Source organism: Dioszegia hungarica, assembly GCF_025882075.1.
Source record: "Dioszegia hungarica strain PDD-24b-2 chromosome Unknown MKK02contig_24, whole genome shotgun sequence".
Lineage (NCBI taxonomy): Eukaryota > Fungi > Basidiomycota > Tremellomycetes > Tremellales > Bulleribasidiaceae > Dioszegia > Dioszegia hungarica.
The window spans coordinates 149,583-170,392 of record NW_026515778.1 but is presented as its reverse complement, the minus strand read 5'-3'; the positions used below and the strand labels follow the sequence as shown (position 1 = coordinate 170,392).

Genomic DNA, 20,810 nt, shown 5'->3' with positions numbered 1-20,810 from the left:
ATGATGACGGCGCCGTGCGGATAGAACGGTCGGCCACAGGATGTTCCGCCTGCAGATCTATGGGCTGGAAGTGCTTCGCACACACCGCAATCACCGCCTCTCGTAGTCTTCCCCTGGACGCCTCGAACTTGGGAGAGATGCCAACGACGTGCGGCCTGGGCATCGTCTGCTCATAATTGCTGAATATCTGAAAGTATATCTGGTTGACCATCTATGGCACGCGAGCATTCAGCAGTCGACCACATAGCCTATAGAAGGTGCTCACATGGTTCCAGGCCATACTGAAGATACAGTCCTTGATCGACTCGACCCACGCCTCGAACGTCTCGGGCTTCTTCGAATCGGATCTAGCTCTGAAGGCATCGATTCTGCCTTATCAGCTTCAGGCTGCACATCTTGGAAACAGCAACGTATACGAGTACACTTACGCGCCTAACGAGGAAGACATCAGCTGCCAGAAGATATGCTCTTCGGTAACCTGATTGAAGTTTCGACTCATCTGAACGTTTTCAGCTCCGTTCACGCTTGAGTCAATTGACCCAACTCACAACTGCCTTATCAAAGATCTCTTCGGATCTCGCAAGGATCTGCGCCTGCTCTGCGCCAAGTTCGAAACCCATCATTGTAGTTGACATTATACTCGATATCACAGAGCTAGGCGTGAACTCGAGATCCAAGTTCGACATGGCATACAATAAGCCCCTATCCCCCCGGTTTACAGCACACAGCCAGACAGATGGCTGACATTCCGCGACCGCCGAGTTTCATAAAGTCACGAGATCATTGTTATTCCTCATCATCACATCCCGAGTCTTCATCCGGGACTGAGCTAGTCCTACTGCTATCCTATCATACTGGAAGACGTGACACATCTCGACTTCGGCGTAGAGGGATATCCACAGGTTGGTATGGGACAAAAGGCAAGTAGCCAACTGCAAGTATCGAGACAAACTGCAAGTAGCGAGACAAGTCGCGTTGATAGGCCACACACGTGGCAGTCAAGCTGACTGTGGCAGCAGATCCATACTGACCCCTCCCCATAGCGATAGTCCATTCATACTGTACTACCCGAGGCTCATCTGCTGTCTTGGTATTCGACCTTGTGCACATCGCCTAGCGTCATTCAGATCATAAGCTTCAAATCAGCTCCCAAGTCCCCAACAGCATGAGTCGAGGCAACGCGTTCAAGTCGCTCATCTGACCCCTCCTCTATTCCGATCACACCGCAATACCTTCCCGAGGATGTACAGATGCACTTCGAATATACGTTGTGCGCGGCGAAGAGTCCACGCTACCATACACCATTTTCCAGGATTTCCATCCCCCGGCCGGGCGGCCAAGAATCGCTCATTACTCCGAGTAACCGCCTCCACCATACCCTCCCTGTCCACCTCCTTGACCTCCTTGTCCACCTTCTCCCTGCCCCTGCGCCTGCGCCTGTCCCTGCCAAGCCGCCAAATGGCTCATGAGCTGCATCTGCTGATACTGCGCCGCAAATCTCGGGTTGATCGCCGGTCCGCCTCCGCCTCCGCCATTACCTCCGCCCATGTCCGGTGCGGACCCGACAGCTGGGTGGTAAGGATGTTGAGGGTATTGCTGAGGGGGCTGTACAGGGGGGAATGGGTGCTGTTGGTTTTGTTGCTGGTGCTGAGGGTGGTAAAATTGCTGTTGCTGCTGGAACTGTTGGGGGTGCTGTGGGGAGTATTGAGGCTGCTGCTGCTGCTGCTGCTGAGGCCGAGCGGGAGAGTAATGCTGCTGCGAAACGAGCCCCTGGGCCTGCTTGGGACGATACTGGTCGACATGCTGGATCCCAAACGGACCTGCCTGGGAGGTGGACGGTCCGGCCGATTGCTGGGCGGCATAGAAGCCCGGCTGGGAGGGAGATGCCGAGGTATGCGGTGCGGGGAGAGATGCGTGGGGCAGGGGAAGCCCGATGTTGCCCGTCGAGTCGAAGCCCATTTGGATAGGCGGGGCATCGGCGAACTGAGGCTCGAACTGCGGGCGCTGAGGTAGACCGAACGCTGGTCGAGCGGGATTGGCGCCGGAGGGTCCGGCGTTCCCACCTCGTCCCCTACCGCGTCCGCCTCGTTCCGCTCCACCCCTTCCGCCCCGATCTGACTTGGCCCCGCCCCTGCCACCCCGACCACCACCTCCATCTCTATCTCCACCACCACCACCTCCACCTCGCCCACCTCTTCCTCCCCCTCGCCCTCTACCGCCTCGCTCTCCATCTCTTCTTCCGCCCCTCTGCCTCCCTTGACCTCTCCCCCGTTTCCCCTCTCCACCGCTCTCCCTCGGTGGCGAGGGCGGTACAGGCCCCGTCTCGCCCATCTCGTCCAGATCATACGGCATCGGCGCGGGCCGTCGACTCGCACTCGACCCAGCCTCCGAAATCATCCCATCATCCCCTTCATCCTCTTCACCGCCGTAAAAGCTCGCGGCGTCACTCGCGTCCTCTGGCACATAATCGAAATGCGGTCTGACCGGGAGTTGGTGGCTGACACCTCCGCCCCAACCAGTCCCCCCGTGCCCAACAGCCCATCCGCCCCGCCCATTATCCCTCTCCTCCATACCCATGCTCACCCGACTTTCGCTCCTCTTATTCTTCCGCCGCTTCTTCGCCTCCGCCTCCATCTCATCATCGGACCATTCGGCCTCGTCCTCCCCTACTTCCTCATCATGGATATTACTCGCGTCGGAGCCCTTGAATCGGGGATCTTGGACAGCGAGCATATTGACGAAAGACCGGTATTGGGGGTTGGTCGGGTATGACAGGCGTGTGAGGGGGGTGAGCGAGGAGTTGGAGGGGAGGGGAAAGGGTGGAGGGGGAAGGCGGACAGAGTAGAACGGGGCAGTGAGGGGGCCGAAGGTGTCCGAGACCTAACGTGTCAGCTTGCGTTACCTGTATAGAGATACGGGGGAAATGGGGAACTTACAAAGCCGAGCACGCGTCCGTCAGAATGACAAACCACCGAGCCTTCCTCGAGCCACCCTTCTTGACCCGGCCGTTCTTGCATCGCCCGGATGACTATCGTACCGGAAGATGAGAACCTAGGTACATCATTGACAGCCTTAGGCGGAGCGACTGCTTCGGGAGCGGATGAAGATCCGGCTGCCACTGGCTCTTCCACCTCACCCTCCTCCATCTCCGCGTCCACCGCCGCCTCCAGGTCCTTCTCCGTCGAGACTGCCAACGCCGCCGCCGCTTCCGCAGCCATCCTGCTCGACTCCGCCTTGACCTCCTGTGCATCCCACCACGCCTCAACCTTCCGCTCCCTCATCCAGCTGACCACCTCGCCCGCCAGGCTGAGCGTCTCGCCCGCCGGTAGACGCGCGAAAGGCGGCTGCGGCACAGGCGGTAATGGCGCCTCATGAGCCGATACGATAGGATCAGACGAGGTAGGCTCCTCATCGTCATCGATAGTCTCGAAGGTCATGGGCCGTTTCCGAGGTGAAGGGGCGGGCGAGTCTGAAAAGACGAATTCGGGGTTGCCTCCTTCCGCTTCTTCCTCGTCGTCGTCCTCCTCCTCTTCCGATGATGAGTCGGAGAGGAACTCGGAACTCGAGTCAGAGTCAGAGTCCGAGTCGGCAGTGGGGCGGACACCGACAAACTTATCCAGCTCGGACCGGAGGGCGGTCGCGTCTTCCAGCGACATTGGTTGCTCTGATCCCGCCTGACCACCTGACAGCGATCCCGCAGCCGCCTCTTCCTCTCCTGAGACGGCTTGCGCTCCCTCATCACTGGTGCTCGGCTCCACCACCTTCTCCTTGCCCTTGCCGTTCTTCAGCGCCTCCATCCTTGCCCGTATACTCGCCTCGACTTGTTTCCGCTTCTCTGCCGCAGAGATAGTCAGGGGAGGTAGAGAGCCGACGGCCTGATAGGTATTGACGAGCTCGGCGATGACTGCTAGGTCTTGAGGTATGGAGGGGTTGGCGGGGGCTTTGAATGGGCTGGGAGCGGGAGCTGCGATGGGCAGTATTGGTTCTGGGGAATCAGCTGATGAAACCTGAAATAGGGAGATTGCGGATGCATACGGTCAGATTCTTTCATTCCAGGATCCAGTGTCCGTGCTTCAGGTGCTCCGGGCGGAGCTATGGGCGCCGACGGTCCTGGCACTAGCGAGTCCGCTTCGACCTCGGGAAGAGCGAGCTCGAGCTCTTCGTCCGAGTCCACCGCAGGAGTGGCTAAAGCTTCCGGGACGCCGGAAACGGGGCTGGCAGCCGTTTCAGCCGGTAAGTCACCTGCTGGTGTTCCGCTGTCCATCGTATATGCGGAGTAGATGGCTGTATAAGGTGTTGACCAGATGTATAGTCGAGTGGAGGTGGTCGTCCAAAGTGGACCATACAAATTTTGGATATCCTTTCCGTCGGAAGCGGGAGAGGAGGTGTACTCGTACGTAATGACCACCCATTAGGGAACGGGAACGTGCTGCAGCAGGGTATCTTCATCTATCCTCTATACTTGACAGCCCATACCCCTGTCAGACCAGCTGCGATGCGGTCAGCGACGCTCTTGGCTGGGCTACTGCTGGTGCTGTCCGAAGTCTCAGCAAATGACGCCCAAAATCCCGCTTTGACGGCTGTAAAACCCCGGAAGAAGGGTGAGCTGCTTGCCCTTCTTGAGCTTTGACCTGGTCGTGCGAGCTCCAAGCTGACTCTGTGCAGAGCTCACTGGTCGATTTATACATATCACGGACTTTCATCCTGACCCGCATTATCTCGAGGGAACGAGCTTCGACTCGGGATGCCACCGTGTTGCCGAGGATGAGTTTGACGGAGCGGATGGGCAGAAGAAGGGGAAGGGCAAGAAGGGTAAGGGGAAGAAAGGGGATGGGGATGATGAGGAAGAGGAAGTAGCAGGATATTGGGGAAGCTCCGTCACGTGAGTTTCTGCCCCCTGCAGCTTTATGGCAAGGCCGAGCTTACTCTTGCAGAGACTGTGACTCGCCGCTCTCGCTCGTCAACATGACCTTCGACTGGCTCAAGAAGGAGTGGGCGGACGAGGTAGACTTTGTCATTTGGACGGGCGACAATGCTAGGTCAGCTCACTTGGCTCATACTCTTGACCGTCACGAGCAAAGCTGATATCTGCAGACACGATATTGACCGCTCATTACCCCGTACTCCCCGCGAAATCACCGCTCTCAACGAGTTCATGGCGAACAAGATGCTCGATGCGTTCGGACCTGAAGTCGTCATTGTTCCTAGTCTGGGAAATAACGATATCTACCCTCACAACGTGATGGGTCCGGGACCTAGCGGGTTGACCAGCGGGATGCTGAGGTGCGCCAGACCGCTCACCTTGCCGACTACACGGGTGAGAGAAGCTCACACACCAGAGTGTGGAAAGACTTCATCCCGGATGACTATGACCATGTCTTTGAGCGCGGCGCGTACTTCTCCGCAGAGGTTATACCGGACCAGCTGGCCGTAGTCTCGCTGAATACGCTGTATTGGTACGACTCAAATACCTGTCAGTTTACATGAACATTAATGACCCGAAGGTCGTAACGTAAGCTTACCCTACAGTGGTCGACGGATGCGAGGACGGTTCGTCCGATCCAGGAGCGCTCGAGTTTGACTGGCTCGAGGTCCAGCTGGAAGAGTTCAGGGAAAGGGGTATGCAGGTCTGGTTGACTGGTCATGTTCCGCCTCATTCTGGAAACTACTACGAAACTTGCCGTGAGTTATCAGGATCGTATTGGCTGTGATAGAGAACCAGCAGCTCATATTCCAGACCTGCGATACGGCGATCTTGCTCTGCGATACCAAGACACCATCGTCGGCCACCTGTTCGGACACATGCAAGTTGTCTGCCGCGATTCAGCGCTTCGTAGCTGACTTGCCAGGAACATCGACCACTTCTTCTTCCTCGACGTACCCGAGCTCGAATCCCGCGAGAATCGCCTCCTCTCGACCTCATACCCATCCCACCGCAATCTCACTCTCAAAGGCGCATACGAAGGTCCATCCCTGCACCACGGCGCCGAGCCACATCCCCAATCTGGCCGAATGCGGACGATGGGCCGGAACAGTAATGCCGCTCTGGTCGATACGCTCCGGAAGGACTTTGGGGACATGCCTGGGCCCAACAAGCTCAAGGTGAAGGATTACGCGGTGATGAATGTCGCGCCGAGCGTTATTCCGACGTATATGCCGGCTGTGAGGGTCTACTCGTAAGCTGCCACCCTCTCCGCCGCGACTCGGGGACACAGCTCATATTCCAGGTACAACATCACCAACATCACCCGCTATCCCGATAGCGTCAACCTCGATTCCAACCTCGCCGCCCTCGGCCGGAAACATGGACATCGGCACGGCCGCAAAAAGCCCAAATTGCACTGCAAAGACCCGATCAACCGCGACAAGCCGCACTGCCGCTTCAAGACGCGTCCGCGATACTACAACAAGACGTCCCCCTCGCGCTCCAACGTCCCGCTGTCGGCGCTGGGGTATACTCAGTTCTACCTCCCGGGGGTGGACGGGCCGAAGAATGTGACGCCGGAATGGCAGATCGAGTACTCGACGTTCAAGCCAGACCGCTTGATTGCGGCGGAAGAAGGGCAGCCGGGACCGGTGCCGGTTCACCTGTTGCCCCAGTATGATGAGGGGGTGTTTGCTGCGCTCGAAGCCAGTGGAGAGGGGTGGGAGGATGATGAGGAGGTATGGGAGGAGGATGAGGAGTTTGGGGGATTGGGACTGGGACTGGGTATGACAACGAGGGAGAGGGTCAGGAAGTTCAAGCAGGGTTTGAAGAGGATTACGCCCTGGCGGATGAAGGATCTGACGATTGGGAGTTATGTCAAGCTCGCGAGGAAGCTGGTGGCGGAGAAGAAGATGTGGAAGCAGTTTTCGGATTTCATGTGAGTTTGATGTTTTAACAGTCGTGCAAGGAGAGAAGGGAAGCTGATGGTACAGGTTTGTATCGGCAGATGTGTAGCATGATATGGTATCGCATGGTATGGTATCGCATGGTATGGTATCGTCTGGGCCGTTCCGTCTACTGATGATCTTTACTCTATCGCTCAAGCTAAACTACCGGAGCTCCTAAACTAGATCTACAAGCCCGCTCAATTGTCTCCTATCCCCCTCGCCTACTAAGCCAATCTATCAGGGTAGCAGGATGGGAGTAACCAGAACCTGGGGCGAAGCGTATACTCGTACGGTACCGACCGGAATCGCTGCACCGGCACATCGCACATATGGGTCAACCGCCTCGCGCACCGCCCACATCCGACCACCTTCTTTACGATCGCGAGGATCTCCGTCCTGCTCTCCGTGGTATCTCCCGGCTGGATGATCTGCGCATGTACCGCATCCGCCACTAAACCTCGGGCGTCATCCCATGAAAGCGCCGTAGGCCATCTGCCAGTGGGGTTCTTGGAATACCTCCACCCCGACGACCCATAACCGCAGTTATGGACGAAGTTGGCCCCTCCGCCATCCGTGATCGGCCCATACTGCAGGTCGAAGCGGAGATCTGCGAACGATTTGAGATAGCGGGGGAGGAGGGTAATGAAGATGTGATGGTGCTGGGGAGCGAAATCGAGGAGCAAGGGTGGTGATGTCTGGGGGCAGACGGGTGATGCCTGAGCGGAGAGCCGTTCCCGCCCAGAGCGAGTGGCGCCGCTCGGTCCGGGGACGAGTAATGGCGGCGAGGGTGTAGGCGATGAGGGGAGGATGGTCGACCTTGTCGAGGACGGGCCAGAGAAAGGCGGTCTCGAATTTGGGGATATCGTATATCCGGCAGAGCGCGACCGCCTCGGCGATCGTACGGAGATCGGCCACCGACAGCGCCGATTGGTGCTTGATCACTTCAGAGTGGAGGATGGTCTTGTCGAGGGCGCCGGCGGCTTCCTTGTCCCGGACGACAACGAGCACGGCGAGGACGAGTGCGAGCGCCGCGGATGGGGTCGAGGGGAGGGAGAGGGGTTGCGGCTTGTCGGATGAGGAAGGGGAAGGGGAGCAGGTGGAGAACATGCCCTCGAAGAAGGGGGAGTAGGTGGAGAGGAGCGAGCGGGAGGTGGGGTGGATTATGCCATCCGAGGATAGGAGGGTGATCTCGTCGTCGGGGGCGATCTTGGTAGGGGAGCTTGAGGCAAGAGCGAGGAAGGAAGGTATGAGGGGAAGAGAGGGTCCCGCGGCGCCGGCGGCATTGGTGGCTGGGGAGAGCTGGGCGACTGGTACGAGGATGGTGGTGCCATGGATAGGGATGGGTTTGGGCGTGATGTTGGCGAGAATTGTGGGATTCTGGGCGGGTGTAGGCTCGGATTTGGTGGTGATTGCGGTTTGGAGGGGAGATAGGGGGTTGAGGTCCGGTCCAGAACTCACTGTATTGAGACCCTGGACCTATTCAGACATCAGTAAGCTGCTTCCACTACAGATCAAGGCCGGAAACTCGCCGTTCCAGGCGGTACCGCTGCTCCAGACGTTTCACCCAGACTCTCTGAGGGAGGCGTATCGGCCGATTCTTTGGACTTGGGAGCGATGGCGAGCCCCTTGAGCTTGGTGATGAGGGACAAGATGTACTTGTAAGTCTAGAGAGCAAGACAAGGAAGAAGAAGGATATCTGAGAAAGGAAGGAGGAAGAAGAGGAAACGGAGCTGATAATATAGGTTTCGCGAGGCTTCTGATGGGGATGCCTCGAGGCGCTTGGTGTCGTCCTTTGCCCCCACTTTCCCCACTCTTTGATACCGACGTCATCGCCACATCCGTCGACTGCTCCAGCTGGAACGCAGGCCATCTGTGGCTCTTTGGAGCTAAGAAGCTTCTCGCGGGCGTGGGTGCGAAGGGACGAACCGGAATGTCAGATCTGGGGGGGCTTTCTGGGGTAGCTGGTGACACAGGAGGTGGCGCTTGGCTCTACGGAGATTCTGTAAGCCTCGTAGGAGCAGACTCATTCGGGAACGAGCTGATAAACCAGGTGTAAAGTCGGAAAGATGAATCACATGATATGGTATAGCGTATAGATGTGGCCTTTGTTCCGCACATCCCCTGATGATTTCTGGACATCTAGATCAACGCACCACTCATCAGCACCGCCGCTTCGCTCCCTCCGGTCTACACCCCTCCCTGCAATCTACATGACCCTCCATCACCACCGCAATCCTCCTCCGCTGCGAGCCAGGTTCCGCCGTCGTCCATCCATACCTACCACCCGCATCCACCGCCATCTTTCCCCCTAATACTTCAGACTCGCCTGATCCTGACACCCGTCTAACGAATCTACATCCCACCTCAACCCTTCCCATCCTATACCTCACCACCGTCTCAATACCCATTCACCACCTCGAGATACCGCTCAATCGCCAAGATGAAGGTCGATGCCAAACGCCGCGCGCACGTCTGGCACGGCACCGTCCGCTCAATCACCTTGACAATCTCGCTATGCCGCCACTCCCTCGTGTCACCAACCACCTTGGCGTACACATCATCCGCAGCCTTCTCCCGCAGATCCTTCCATCCGAGACTGCCGCGCTTGGACTTGAAGGCCTTACAACAGCCTGGACGCCCTGCCGGGTTCCCGTACCGGTTCCGAAAGCCCGGCTCCTGGGTCCGGTGCTGGCCCTGGCAGCGGAGGGAGAACTGGTTGCCGCCGCCGTCGGTGAGGGCTTGTCCGGACCGGAGAGCAATACGGAGGTTCTTGCGAGCCCGCACACGGGAAGCGTAGTACGCTTGGTACCGCCCGATGTGCTCTGGAGCGTGAAGCCGAAGGATGGCGGCGAGCTCCGCGGGCACCTCGGTCGCACCCGTATCGAAGAGGCGCTTGATGTACGGGAGCTGGCGAGAGGGGGTTCGGGGGGAGATGACAGCAGTCAGGACGAACCCGATGACCGGAGTGAGATCGGGCAATCGGACGAGGACCGGCCAGATGAATTCTCGTCCGAAGGAGGAGATGTCGTACACATGGGCAAAGTGCAGAGCTTCTCCGATCCCGACGAGGTCTTTGGCGGTGAAGTAGTGTTGGTAAGCGCCCAATGCCGACCTCAGGAGCTTTTGAGTGGCGTCCGACTTGAGTGTAGGGCCGAGAATGGCGAGGACTGCGAGGACGAGGGCGAGGCTGGTGGGGTTGGCCGAGGGGAGAGAGATGGGCTGTGGCTCTCCCGTGACGTCAAGGGGAGGAGGAATAGCGAAGAGGTTGGCAAAGAAGGACGAGTGGGTGGTGAGGAGGCTTCGAGATGCTGGGAAGAGTGAGCCGGCAGTGGAGGAGAGGAGGACCTTGTCGTCAGGGTTGGTGAAGATGTGAGTCGACCTGGCAGCAAGTAGCTCGAGCACGGCGAGCAGTGACTCCGGGTGCGAGGTGACGGAGCCAGGACGTCCGAGGATGTAATTAAGTGATGCCATCAAGGCCGTAGGGCGCGTGAGCAGGGGATGCTGATCACATCAGCCATCTTCTCGCTCTTCCAGCTACAGCTATAGAGCTCGCCTCCAACAGAACCGTCCCATCTGCAGCCTGAGACTGAGATCCGACCGGAAGGACAAGCCAATCAGACTTGAGGGGCTGAGCAATCAGTATCCTGTTCTGCTTCTCAACAATCCAAGTCATCAAACTTACTTGAGAGCCGGCGGGTTGAGTGATGGGCTGAGCGTCAGCGGTGCCGAGAACCAGTCGCTTGAGGGCAGCTAGGATTTACATGATGTCTTTGGGAGTAAGAGGTATAGAGGTAAGAGTACGAAGAGAGGGGGGAAGGGAAGGGATATACTCTATATATTTGGGAGAAAGAAGCTGATGGCTGATTTAAGCTCGGCTTCCTTTTGTTTCCCCACTTTACCCCACTCTACACACACACTGACGTGGCATTCATCGTCGCCGGTGCGAGACCACTGGTTCCGTTCTTCAGCATTGTCTCTGGACTTACTGACTCGGCTAACAGCTATTCGGGGACAGGATGCTTGTATACTGCCAATGTACAGCGCTGACTATGATATGGTATATGATGATATTTACGACTGGCTTCACTAGTACTTCTTGTCTCCCATCCGCCAGATCCGGACAGCACACGTCCACCGCACCCGATAACCCCTCCGCTCTTGCCTTTCCGCCACGCCCCGTTTCCCCTCCTGTCCACTCATCTCCTTCCTCCTCAATACTCCTCGAAAGCTTGGCGGTACCGGTCGATAGCGAGAATGAAGGTAGGCGCCAATCGTCGAGCACACTTCTCACACGCCACCGTCCGCCGCACAATCGCCAGCACCTCCTTGTGTTTCCACTCCCGGAGATCCCTGATGACCTCCAGATATACCTCGTCTGCCGCCTTTGCCCTCATAGCCTTCCAGCCTAACCTTCCGCCTCCCGCCTTAAATGCCCCACACGAGTCTCGCGGGAATCCCTTTGTAGTGACATACTGCCACTCCCAGAACCCTGGGTGTCCTTTGCGCGGTACCAGCGCCCGATTTTGCTTTGGTAGGGCACCACGACAAGACGCAGAGTACCCCTCTACACCACCGTCGGTCAAGGGCTGCTTGGATCGTAGATCCACGCGGAAGTTGCCACCGGCACTGGCGCGCCGGACGGAGTAGGCACGGTACCGCTCGACCTGTTCCGGCGCGTACTGGGCGAGGATTCGAGCGTACTCGCGCGGGAATAAGGTGGCGCCCGTCTCGAAGAGCTGCTTGGCGTAGGCGAGTTGACGCCGAGGATCGCGAGGAGCGATGATGGCGCGGAGGACGAGACCGACGACGGGGTTTAAGCGAGTGAGGGCGACGAGAACGGGCCAGACGAACTCCCGCCCGAATGAGGCGATATCGTAGATGTGGGCGCAGTGTATGGCCTCCGCGATATATATGAGATCCCGCTGGGAGAAGTAGGGACGGTACATCTCCACCTCGGTGCGGAGGGCCGCGCGATGGATGCTGGGGTTGGGGGACGGTCCGAGGAATGTGAGCAGGGCGAGGACCAGCTTTAGTCCGGGGCGCGAGACGGAGGGGAGGGGGATAGGTTCCGACTTCCCCGTCGATGAGATAGGTGGAGGGACCGAGAAGAGGTTGGCGAAGAAGGTAGAGTGGGCCATGAGGAGTGCACGGGAGGTACGGTGAAGAGACCCGTCATCCAGGGTGAATACGACCTTGTCATCGGCTGTGAGACCCGCTGTGGCCGACTGGGGACCGAGGCTCTTGAGAACGACGAGGAGTGAGGAGGGGGAGGACGCTTTGACGAGTGAGAGGTCGAGCTTTGGCTTCTTGGTGGGCACCACGGAGGTCTTGTCCGCGATGAGCTACTGAATCAGCACAAATCCTCCTTGCCATGGCGCCGCTCGCTGGGCTTCGGGGGCAGAGAAAGACTTGCAGCTGGAGGGGGACTTGAAGCGGTGGTCTGAGAGGCCGGTCCGATAGTGAGGATGACATAGGCGGGAGTAATGACAGGCTGAAGCTATCAGCTAAGTCCCCGTCTTGCGGAGCTGGCTGGTGATCCAGACTTACCTGGTCGGGTTGAGTGATAAACACCGCCTCGGCGACTTCTTGATCTGCGCGGTTCCGTCCGAGGGTACCGAGGGTGAGTCTCTGCAGGCTGGCTAGGAAGGACATGGTAGGGATGCTAGCAAGAAAGGAGAGTAATGAGGGAGCAGTGAAGAGAAAGAGTGAGGGTAATAATGATGGAGAACGCTATGAGAAGCTGATGGGATTTTAAACTTTGGCTTCTTGTGTGCTTCCCCACTTTACCCCACTTTTGTGCGTCACTGGCTCACTGACAAGCTTGACGCGCTTCTGTCATTGCTGCTTGCCTGCCGTACCGAATCCATCTCCGACCCAGGGCTGACAATGTACGTATGGCTTGCTGCATGTCATGTGTGATCATGTATAATAAATAATTCTCCTATCACAGCTGCTCGCTAGCCAGCTGGCTGTAATGTCGCCCGATGCATAGTGATGATGTGTTGATGATATGTCTACCTATGATACGTCGCGTTACCGATGCCTCCTCAGGTCCTCCTCTAAATCTCTCCACACCTCGCCATGCAACGCTGGACCGCCACCAGGAACGCCTTTGTGAGCCGGCTGGCGCACTTCCCGCACGCTACCGGCCGCTCCACCACCTCCAGAATTGCTTCATGATCGCACGCCCCGTCCGCCTTTGACTTGATCTCGTGCAGCACGTTCTCTGCCGCCTCCTCCCTCAGCCGTCTCCACTTCCCATGCCGGCGGAAAGCAGTACACGGCGCATACCCCGCCTTCCCGCCTCGACACCTGATCGAGTACCCGTTGTGCTCATTTGGCACCTCCTGCGTCCAGCGCAGCTGCTCCTTGAGCGGCACCAGAGCGGCTTGGAATCCCTCGTATGCCATCTGGAGACGCTCCAGCTGCTCTGGAGCGAAACGTTTGACGATGCGAAAGATGTCCTCCGGGATCCGAATTGGCATTATACCCGCCTGAAGCATCCTGCGCCGGTAGCTCGGTAGCTCCGCCTCCGCGGTGGCGATGGCGGCGAGGGCAAACCCCATGACCGGCTGATGAGCGAGTCGACTTAGTAGGGGGAGAACGAAGGCGGTACTGAATGTGGGGATGTCATAGAGGTGCGCGCAAAAGGCGGCTTCGGCGATAGGGATGAGGTCTTGGACGGTGAGGGACAGCCAGTATCGGTAGGCAGCGGGATGGAGCGGAACAGGCTTTGCAACGGGAGTGAGGCCGACGAAGTCCAGGACGGAGAGGATGAGGGCGAGACCGGCTGAGGTGACGTTTGGGATGGGTATCTCGTCGGACATGTGGCTTGAGGTCTCGCCGGATGGGAGTAGGAAGAGGTCCGCGAAAAAGGGAGAGTGGGCAGCAAGGAGGGCGCGAGAGGTAGTGTGTCTGACGCCATCGGAGGTGACCAGGACAATAGTGTCTGTAGCGATCCGAGTGGAGGTCTCCGAGGACGCGGATGACACGGACCCGCTGAGTGTGGAGAGTGGCGAAGTGGAGGTCTGGGACGTCGGGGAGTGGCTGACGAGAGGTGTTGCCTGCTTTTGAGTCAGCACCGTCAAGTCACAGCTGACTTTGCCTGTGAGCAAGACTGATTTCTACTCACCTGGTGTGCTTCAACGATATTTACCTCAGAAGCCGACTCAATCTCACCGCCAATACTCATGAGGTGAAAGGCTGACGAGATGGCGACGTTCTGTGCTTCGACATCCATCTCGCAGCGGATCAATGTCTAGTCTTTCAGCGATGGACCCTGTAGCTCCGTATGACGTGAGATACGCTACTCACAGTATTCAAGGTTGACGAGCCGATGGAAAGGTTCTCAGAGCAGGGAGCTGCAATGCAAATAAAGAGATGTACGGAGCCCAAAGTCGAGATCCTACCTACTAGCTCTGCCTGCCGCTAGCCGCTAGCGGTGCCTTGTCGCTGATCGGACCTGCCGAAGCACACTTGTCCGTGCCTGTACTCGACAGCTCAAAGGACACAGACAAGTGCCTCAAACTCTGATGGCGACAGTTGTGCCTGAGTAGGCACGCGATTGAGCTCTCTTGGTTCTCGAGCTTAGGGTCCGCGTTATCCTCAACTCACCTTGCGGGTCCTTAGCTTGCAACTGTACTAAGCATCCTGGCTTCCCTGGCTATCCATCAGTCACTCACTCATTCGAACAGTACAGGCATACTTGCCTCTCCGACCAATGTCAGCACATCCGGAGTCACGTCAGCCAGACATCAAAGTGCCAGTATCCCTTTGGAAGACCTTGCCGCCACCGCTTCGCAAGACAGTACGTCATTTCTCTTAGCACTGGGCTTGCACATCATGATCAGTAGCTGACACTGGGGCAGAGCCCTAACCTATACCCCTCTATCTCGGTCAACAGGGACCATCAGGCGACTGCAAGGCACAGATCGGTTACCAACGCGGCCTTAGCTGCAACTGGGAAGACTACCCTCTCGCAGCGTACCTTGCGCGAATCAAGGGTGAGTCAGCTCTGACCCATTGGCGCGAGCGATATCTGCGGGGGAGGGAACCCCGAAGCTGACACTTAGTAGGCCAAGCATGCGGCGGATGCGACCGGTGCAGCAACCTACTTCCCGCTCGACCACACGTCCACTTCCAAGATCATCTTCATCCAGACCGAGGAGGACAATCTTGTCCCCATATCCCGGTCCCTCCTCGTCAAATACTCCAACTTCATCGCGGAATTGCCCTCTTTCCTCACCTCAAATGGGGACGATACTCATACCGAGGTTATTCCCCTACCATCCGCGACATCGGTTGGTATGCAGCTCGTCGTCGACCTCCTCGAGGCGGAGGAAGCCGGAGAGTTTCTCCATCCTGGACGTCCATCGCGTATTGTCAATCCCTGGCAAGATCTGGGCATCGAGGACCTACAAGCCGTCTTTGACGCCATGACCATCGCGGACGCATACGACTTCGACATCCCCCTCTTTACCCGTATCCTCCTAAGATCCGCTTCCGCACACCAAGCCCAATCTCCCCTCCTCCTCTGGGCGGTACAGGCGCTGTACGGCTCGTCGTCGGCCGCGCGGGACCCGATAGTCAACACCTTTCCGTTTGGCGCCAGTACGGTCACTCCTCACACCCTTCAGCTTCTCCAGCTGCACATCCCTCAACCCCTCGCCCTACTCGAGGCGGAGCAAGGGGGCTGGATCAGGCTTACCGACGACTTCCTTCAATCCATGCGCTCCACCTCGGCAACTCCAAGGTGGGCCGATGTCGCCTCCAGCCTCGGTCCAGAGTGGCACGCCCTTCGGCTCGAGCCGCAGTGCCCGAGTCATCGGGACGGCGGACTTTGGGCGCAAGTCAGGTACCAAGCAGCGGATCTGCTTCACACGGCGATCATACAATCGAGGGGCGATATCACGCCGGATGAGCTGCGGATGCTCATAGACTGCGCGGTCGATTGCGGCTTCACAAGGTGCTCTCGTCAGCTGTACCTCATCCTCCGCCCAATCATCGCCGAATTCGCCTCCAAATGTCCAAAGGGATGGTGGAAGGGTAGGTAGGGCGAATGGGCGGCGGAGGGAGGGGGGTTAGATTGAAAGGCTGCTTAGGATGGTGAGGAGGTCATGACGAGCAGAATATGAGCACGTATATCTCAGCTTATTATATGAATATCAGCTGTAAGTACTGTACAGCTTGAAGTCCTTTGATGAGTTCAAAGACATGGTCAGTCAGATGAGCGACCCCGGAGCCTCCTGAATTCACCTCGATTCCCTACAAACGTTCTTCCGAGCAAACCGAGGCCATACTCTCAGTATCCAGCTTGCCACCCAAAGTAACAGGGATGTACTGAATATCTGAGGTGAGGTGCAGGGCATCGCGATGAGAACAGCTTGGAGGCAGTCAGGCCAAGGTCTTTAGGGGAAGAGCGCAGCCCCACATTCCTCAGAAAATTTTAAGCCACGTGGCGCTGAAACTTCCTGAAACATGAGATGGCTTAGCCCAAGCCAGCACGTCACACCCGCGTCATTTACACACAGCCCGTACCTGAGTAGATCGTATACAGTAGGGTCGCACTTGGCGGGCCATCACTGGGTGTCAGATCGCTCATCATCTCTTGACACTGCCGCTTGTTCCTTTAGCTGACCGCTATGTCAGTTAGTCAGACACTAGCTCCTCTGGCGGATATGACGGTGGAGACTGCAGAGAGCAGAGGGGGCGGTGCAGGTTATGCTGCCGTCGGATCGAATATCTCGTCAGCCATCGGTCAGGGAGCTCAGATCTTGGGACAGTCCGCGGACCTGTCAGCACATCACACAGAGGTCAGTCAATCACCGCTGGGCCGGTGACGAGGCGCAACGCTGATCTCTCTCAGTCTGCCAGGCAGACGAGCTCGCGCACCCAATTCCTCCACATCACCACCTCCGACGATCAGCACATCACCGTCTCCCACTCCCTCTTGGCCAAATACTCCACCTTCATCGCCAATCTACCCTCCTTCCTCCTCCCCGCCCCGCACGACGGCCACTCCCACGTCACAGACCTGCCCCTCCCGTCAGCCACATACGGCGGTCTCCGGCTCGTCATCGAAGCCCTCATATACCACGACACCCCTCCTAAGGGCCCTTTACGTCCGTTCCCATCTACCGTCCGTCCCTTCGGCTTCGACGATCTCCAAAACGTCATTGACGCCCTTGTCATTGCCGATGCGTACGACATGCCGTCCTTCCCCCAACTCCTTGTCAGCTATACCGATATGCTCTCCGGGAAACGAGCCATCTTAGCCTGGTCAGTCTGGGCGCCCTCGCAATACGGACCCAAGATCGAGTTCAAACTCAAGCGCACGCTACAGCTGGAGCTGGAGACTCTTCCGGATGACGCAAGGGCGTTGCTGGCAGCGTACGCTCCGGAGAAATTAGCGAGGTTACAGGTGGCGCAAAACGCTTGGGTGGAGGCGGTAGCAGAGGTCAAGGACGAGATGGTCAGCGTGGCGAAGCCATACAACGGCTTCAACGACTACGCACGGGCGTGTCGCGGAACCTGCAGCGGTGAGGGAGTCGGTCGTGCGGGCTGTGCGGCCCATCATCGTAATCCCGACTGGGTCGCCCTCCGCGAGGAAGCGGCTCTCGGCGTCTTACGACAGATTACGACTCCCGGCGCCAACCCGGACGTTGGGAACGTCCATGCCAGCATTCAACACATCGTTCTCTGCCGCAAGTGCGCCACTCGGCTATACCGCACTTTCTGCCCCATGCTCATCGTTTTCGCCATGTCGGACTTTACGGGATCGGGGCGATGGATGCCGGCTTTTGCCCGACGAGCAAGATGAGCCGGGGGGGGGAGGAGGATCTGGATGAGGCAGCGATATCAGGGCTGTCAGCGAGGGCTTTGAGGAGTATAGAAAGGGTAGGATCAGCGATCGGGCTAGATGGTAACGGGAAGAACATCAGTTGAGACATGCAAGGGTATATCAGCAATGAAGATCGCAGTGGGTATATTACAGAGGTCAGAGAGTTATGTATGAGCCATATGCGGGACTCTCACTGTCCGAGCAAATGGGAGTCAGCTCGGGAAAACATAATCAGCACCCTCCATGCCAGATTCAGCATCAACCGTGAAGTCCGTGCGTATGCAAGTGGCCGGAGCTGGAAATTGACCGCCTGATAAGGGTGCTAGGGACGACAGGAGGCGTAGTGGGCAGTCTAGCTGTACCGTGTCAGCTCACAAGCGAAGACACCGTACATGGGATGGAGGTCCACTCACCCAATAAACCCATCAAGCACAAATGCCGCACGAGGGTCTCGCTCGGCCGGCGATACTCCTGGCCCCGGTGCATCGCCGTCTTGACAGGGTGGCGCGTGGGACTGACCTCGATGAGTCGTCCGGCCCGCTAGCGGTCTAGCTAGCGAGAGACTGGATCGGTATCTCAATAAATCGACACGGCCAAAATGATGAAGTGGATAGGACCGAGCGCAGATCCTGTCTGCCTCATCAGCGTTATCGTTTGAGACTCGTAGTGCATAGGCTGAGAGACGGACTAACCTTCTGCAGCGATATCAAGAAATCGCAAAGCCAGTATCAGCCCCACGCCCTTTTGAAAACGAATCGGCAAGTATCTCCCCAAAACACCCGCAGAGGGCCCCGGAAAGTCATCTCGAGCCGATCCGCGCAGGCGGCGCATGGTACAATCGCGTCGATAAGTGGTCGAGACCGATAGGACGGGCAGTCCCCGTCGCAATGGATAGCCATCCTGCACACCGCCGCCGCTGCCACTTCCCTTTGCGCCTGCCATACCCGCTTCATCCATCCCGCCCGACACCGGCAAAATGGCAAAATGACCTTTCCGGCTTGGACTTCGTACCCCTGACCTTTGCATCACTCCAATCCGCCGCTGGCTTCCCGGACAGCAGCGCTTGTCTCAGCACCCTTGTGACTTCTGTCCATTCCGCCCGGACGGCAATGAACCGCTCCAGCTGCTCCGGATCCGCCCGCTCCAGAATCTCCCTCGCCGTCTCTGGTAGCGACTCGGCGGGGCGCAAAGTCGCCATGATCGCCTCTTCGTGATTGTAGTCGGAGGATACGAGCACGGTTCGTGCCCAGGAGAAGAGCGGGCGATCTAGACGCTCCATGTATCCCAAGTCTCCCATCTCCTTGAGCAGCGTGTCCATCTCGTATGTCCGCGCGATAAGGATCGCATCCTCGACGATTCCGAGGTCCTCGAGACCGATCTCTCTCAAAGGCCTATCCCGGGCTGGCCGATTCAGCCATGGACGGTCGTAGCGGTTTTCCGGTGTGGGGACGAGAGGTAACAGTCGGATGACGACGGCGAGTCCGGCGGATGTTGACGAAGGGGGAGGTAGTATAGGGTGGCCAGCCTCCCCTGACCGGAGGAATGGCGGGAGGTCAGCGAAGAATGAGGAGTGCCGGGCGAGGAAGGAGCGCGAGACTGGTTGGAGCGTGTCGTCGGCTGACTGGAGCACGACCGTGTCCGCGCCGGGGTATCGGATACCTTGCGTTTTCATCGGTGCAAGTGCGACTGGCTGAGGTAGCTCGATAGCAGTCCATGCGAGGGTGGCCTTCGGCTGTGGAAGCAGGGACTGAGAGGCACCGAGTTATATGTGCACAGCAACTCTGAATGGTCGATGCTCGATAGCTTGGTCGATAGACGAGTTGGCAGCAGCAGCCGCCATTCGAGCATATGGGGCTCCGCCCGGGCTTTCGGGAATGATTACGTGATCAAAGGAATGTGCCGGGAGTGTGGCACTTTGCCACCCACCACGTCGTCTCGGCTCGCCATACCGTATACTTGATAGCGCTCCCGGTCATACCGAGTTATGACTCAGATATATGGCAGAGCTGTTCATCTTACACACAGCGGTCGAAGTGGTGGATCTGCTGTGGATCGCGAAACAGGATCGACATGGCTACATTAGTTCATAAGAGGATCGATGCCGCCGGGCTGGTCTGTAAAGGAGAGAGATTCAAGGTTCTACATCGGGAAGGAACCTCAGCTACATTTACTGGGGTACGTGAGATGGAATGGTGTGTCTGAAACAAGTAAGCAACGTGAGAGCGTCAGGCGGCCGTTGAAAAGACCGCTTTCCCTCTGACCCAGTGACCCTCTTCTGGGTCCTCTCATGGGTCCTCGACCTGCCCTTTGCCATGTATTTGATACGTGCCAGCCCATCAAGTGGAGGGAGGACGGGGCGACAGACAAAGGAAGCATGCTGTCTCACTGCCAGCGGCGCTCCAAATGAGGCAGCAGCCTCTTTGGAGCGCGCACCCGGTCTGCCCAAATTCACATATATAAATGGCCCTCAGCCACCAAATCTCGTAGTCTCTACACACCACTCTACTTCTCTTCCCACGCTCCTCTTTTCCTACATCTCCACTCGTCAGCCACACCCACACAACCTCAAAGCGATATGTCCGATCTTGCCCCGCCTGTCAGCGCTCCCAAGATGTCCTGCCAGCCGTCGTCCCTTGCCGAGTGCGTCAGCTGTTCCGGAAGCTCTCAGATCGACTCAAGCCCAGATACTGAGCTGGTGACGATCAGCTTTACTCCTTCCGGTTCCTCATGCCCAAGCATCGGTTTTGGGCCTGCGATCTTCAAGCCCCTGAACATCAAGCGGTATTACCTCGTCGAGCCTGCTTCCTGCAAACGGACGGACGAAGGGGACGTGAGCGAAATCGACCCGAAGGCGAGCTACCAAGTCGAGATCGCAGACTCGCACAACTATGCCAGCGAAAATCAAGATGTGATGTGCTACAGCTACGACAAAAAGGATGGGAACAAGGCGACGCGGGTGACCGTCTCGACGAGGCTCATCGTTCAGCATGCAGACGGCGTCCCCTCTGCTGTTACATTTGCGGACAATGCGGGCGAGGAACACCTCTTGGGTTCATGCGACGTCCGCGATGCCGGATGGGAGGCCTTCGAGTACATC

At 57.8% G+C, this 20,810-nt stretch overlaps 8 protein-coding genes across 8 annotated transcripts; 3 read left to right on the top strand and 5 right to left on the bottom strand.

Moving 5' to 3' along the window:
• Positions 1 to 1,350: 1,350 nt before the first annotated feature.
• MKK02DRAFT_19824 (putative transporter) lies at positions 1,351 to 3,983 on the bottom strand (the record flags this gene model as incomplete). The annotated part of the gene is made up of 6 exons (XM_053086158.1): positions 1,351 to 1,596; positions 1,765 to 2,084; positions 2,172 to 2,223; positions 2,314 to 2,880; positions 2,937 to 3,509; positions 3,603 to 3,983. Coding segments are annotated over 6 exons (2,139 nt in total), but the record flags the coding sequence as incomplete, so codon positions are not given.
• Positions 3,984 to 4,094: 111 nt separating this feature from the next.
• Positions 4,095 to 6,867, top strand: MKK02DRAFT_35207 (Metallo-dependent phosphatase-like protein; the record flags this gene model as incomplete). Its single annotated transcript, XM_053089111.1, has 10 exons — positions 4,095 to 4,233; positions 4,666 to 4,882; positions 4,935 to 5,039; positions 5,095 to 5,283; positions 5,340 to 5,473; positions 5,530 to 5,682; positions 5,738 to 5,792; positions 5,850 to 6,176; positions 6,228 to 6,644; positions 6,723 to 6,867. 10 exons carry the CDS (start codon positions 4,095 to 4,097, stop codon positions 6,865 to 6,867), a joined length of 1,881 nt encoding a protein of 626 aa, XP_052942746.1.
• A 230-nt stretch (positions 6,868 to 7,097) lies between these two features.
• MKK02DRAFT_40347 (uncharacterized protein) lies at positions 7,098 to 10,844 on the bottom strand (the record flags this gene model as incomplete). The annotated part of the gene is made up of 7 exons (XM_053091061.1): positions 7,098 to 7,460; positions 7,489 to 8,349; positions 8,418 to 8,528; positions 9,286 to 10,374; positions 10,412 to 10,501; positions 10,556 to 10,582; positions 10,791 to 10,844. The coding sequence occupies 7 exons, from the start codon at positions 10,842 to 10,844 to the stop codon at positions 7,098 to 7,100; spliced, it is 2,595 nt and encodes an 864-aa protein (XP_052942745.1).
• A 240-nt stretch (positions 10,845 to 11,084) lies between these two features.
• On the bottom strand, positions 11,085 to 12,525 carry MKK02DRAFT_40346 (uncharacterized protein; the record flags this gene model as incomplete). Its single annotated transcript, XM_053091060.1, has 2 exons — positions 11,085 to 12,215; positions 12,421 to 12,525. The coding sequence occupies 2 exons, from the start codon at positions 12,523 to 12,525 to the stop codon at positions 11,085 to 11,087; spliced, it is 1,236 nt and encodes a 411-aa protein (XP_052942744.1).
• Positions 12,526 to 12,932: 407 nt separating this feature from the next.
• Positions 12,933 to 14,113, bottom strand: MKK02DRAFT_29962 (uncharacterized protein; the record flags this gene model as incomplete). Its single annotated transcript, XM_053087950.1, has 2 exons — positions 12,933 to 13,940; positions 14,006 to 14,113. 2 exons carry the CDS (start codon positions 14,111 to 14,113, stop codon positions 12,933 to 12,935), a joined length of 1,116 nt encoding a protein of 371 aa, XP_052942743.1.
• A 480-nt stretch (positions 14,114 to 14,593) lies between these two features.
• Positions 14,594 to 15,926, top strand: MKK02DRAFT_29961 (uncharacterized protein; the record flags this gene model as incomplete). The annotated part of the gene is made up of 3 exons (XM_053087949.1): positions 14,594 to 14,680; positions 14,727 to 14,876; positions 14,949 to 15,926. The coding sequence occupies 3 exons, from the start codon at positions 14,594 to 14,596 to the stop codon at positions 15,924 to 15,926; spliced, it is 1,215 nt and encodes a 404-aa protein (XP_052942742.1).
• Positions 15,927 to 16,514: 588 nt separating this feature from the next.
• On the top strand, positions 16,515 to 17,692 carry MKK02DRAFT_29960 (uncharacterized protein; the record flags this gene model as incomplete). Its single annotated transcript, XM_053087948.1, has 2 exons — positions 16,515 to 16,654; positions 16,684 to 17,692. 2 exons carry the CDS (start codon positions 16,515 to 16,517, stop codon positions 17,690 to 17,692), a joined length of 1,149 nt encoding a protein of 382 aa, XP_052942741.1.
• Positions 17,693 to 18,065: 373 nt separating this feature from the next.
• Positions 18,066 to 19,385, bottom strand: MKK02DRAFT_29959 (uncharacterized protein; the record flags this gene model as incomplete). The annotated part of the gene is made up of 4 exons (XM_053087947.1): positions 18,066 to 18,069; positions 18,127 to 18,346; positions 18,406 to 18,702; positions 18,725 to 19,385. The coding sequence occupies 4 exons, from the start codon at positions 19,383 to 19,385 to the stop codon at positions 18,066 to 18,068; spliced, it is 1,182 nt and encodes a 393-aa protein (XP_052942740.1).
• Between the last annotated feature and the right edge of the window lie 1,425 nt (positions 19,386 to 20,810).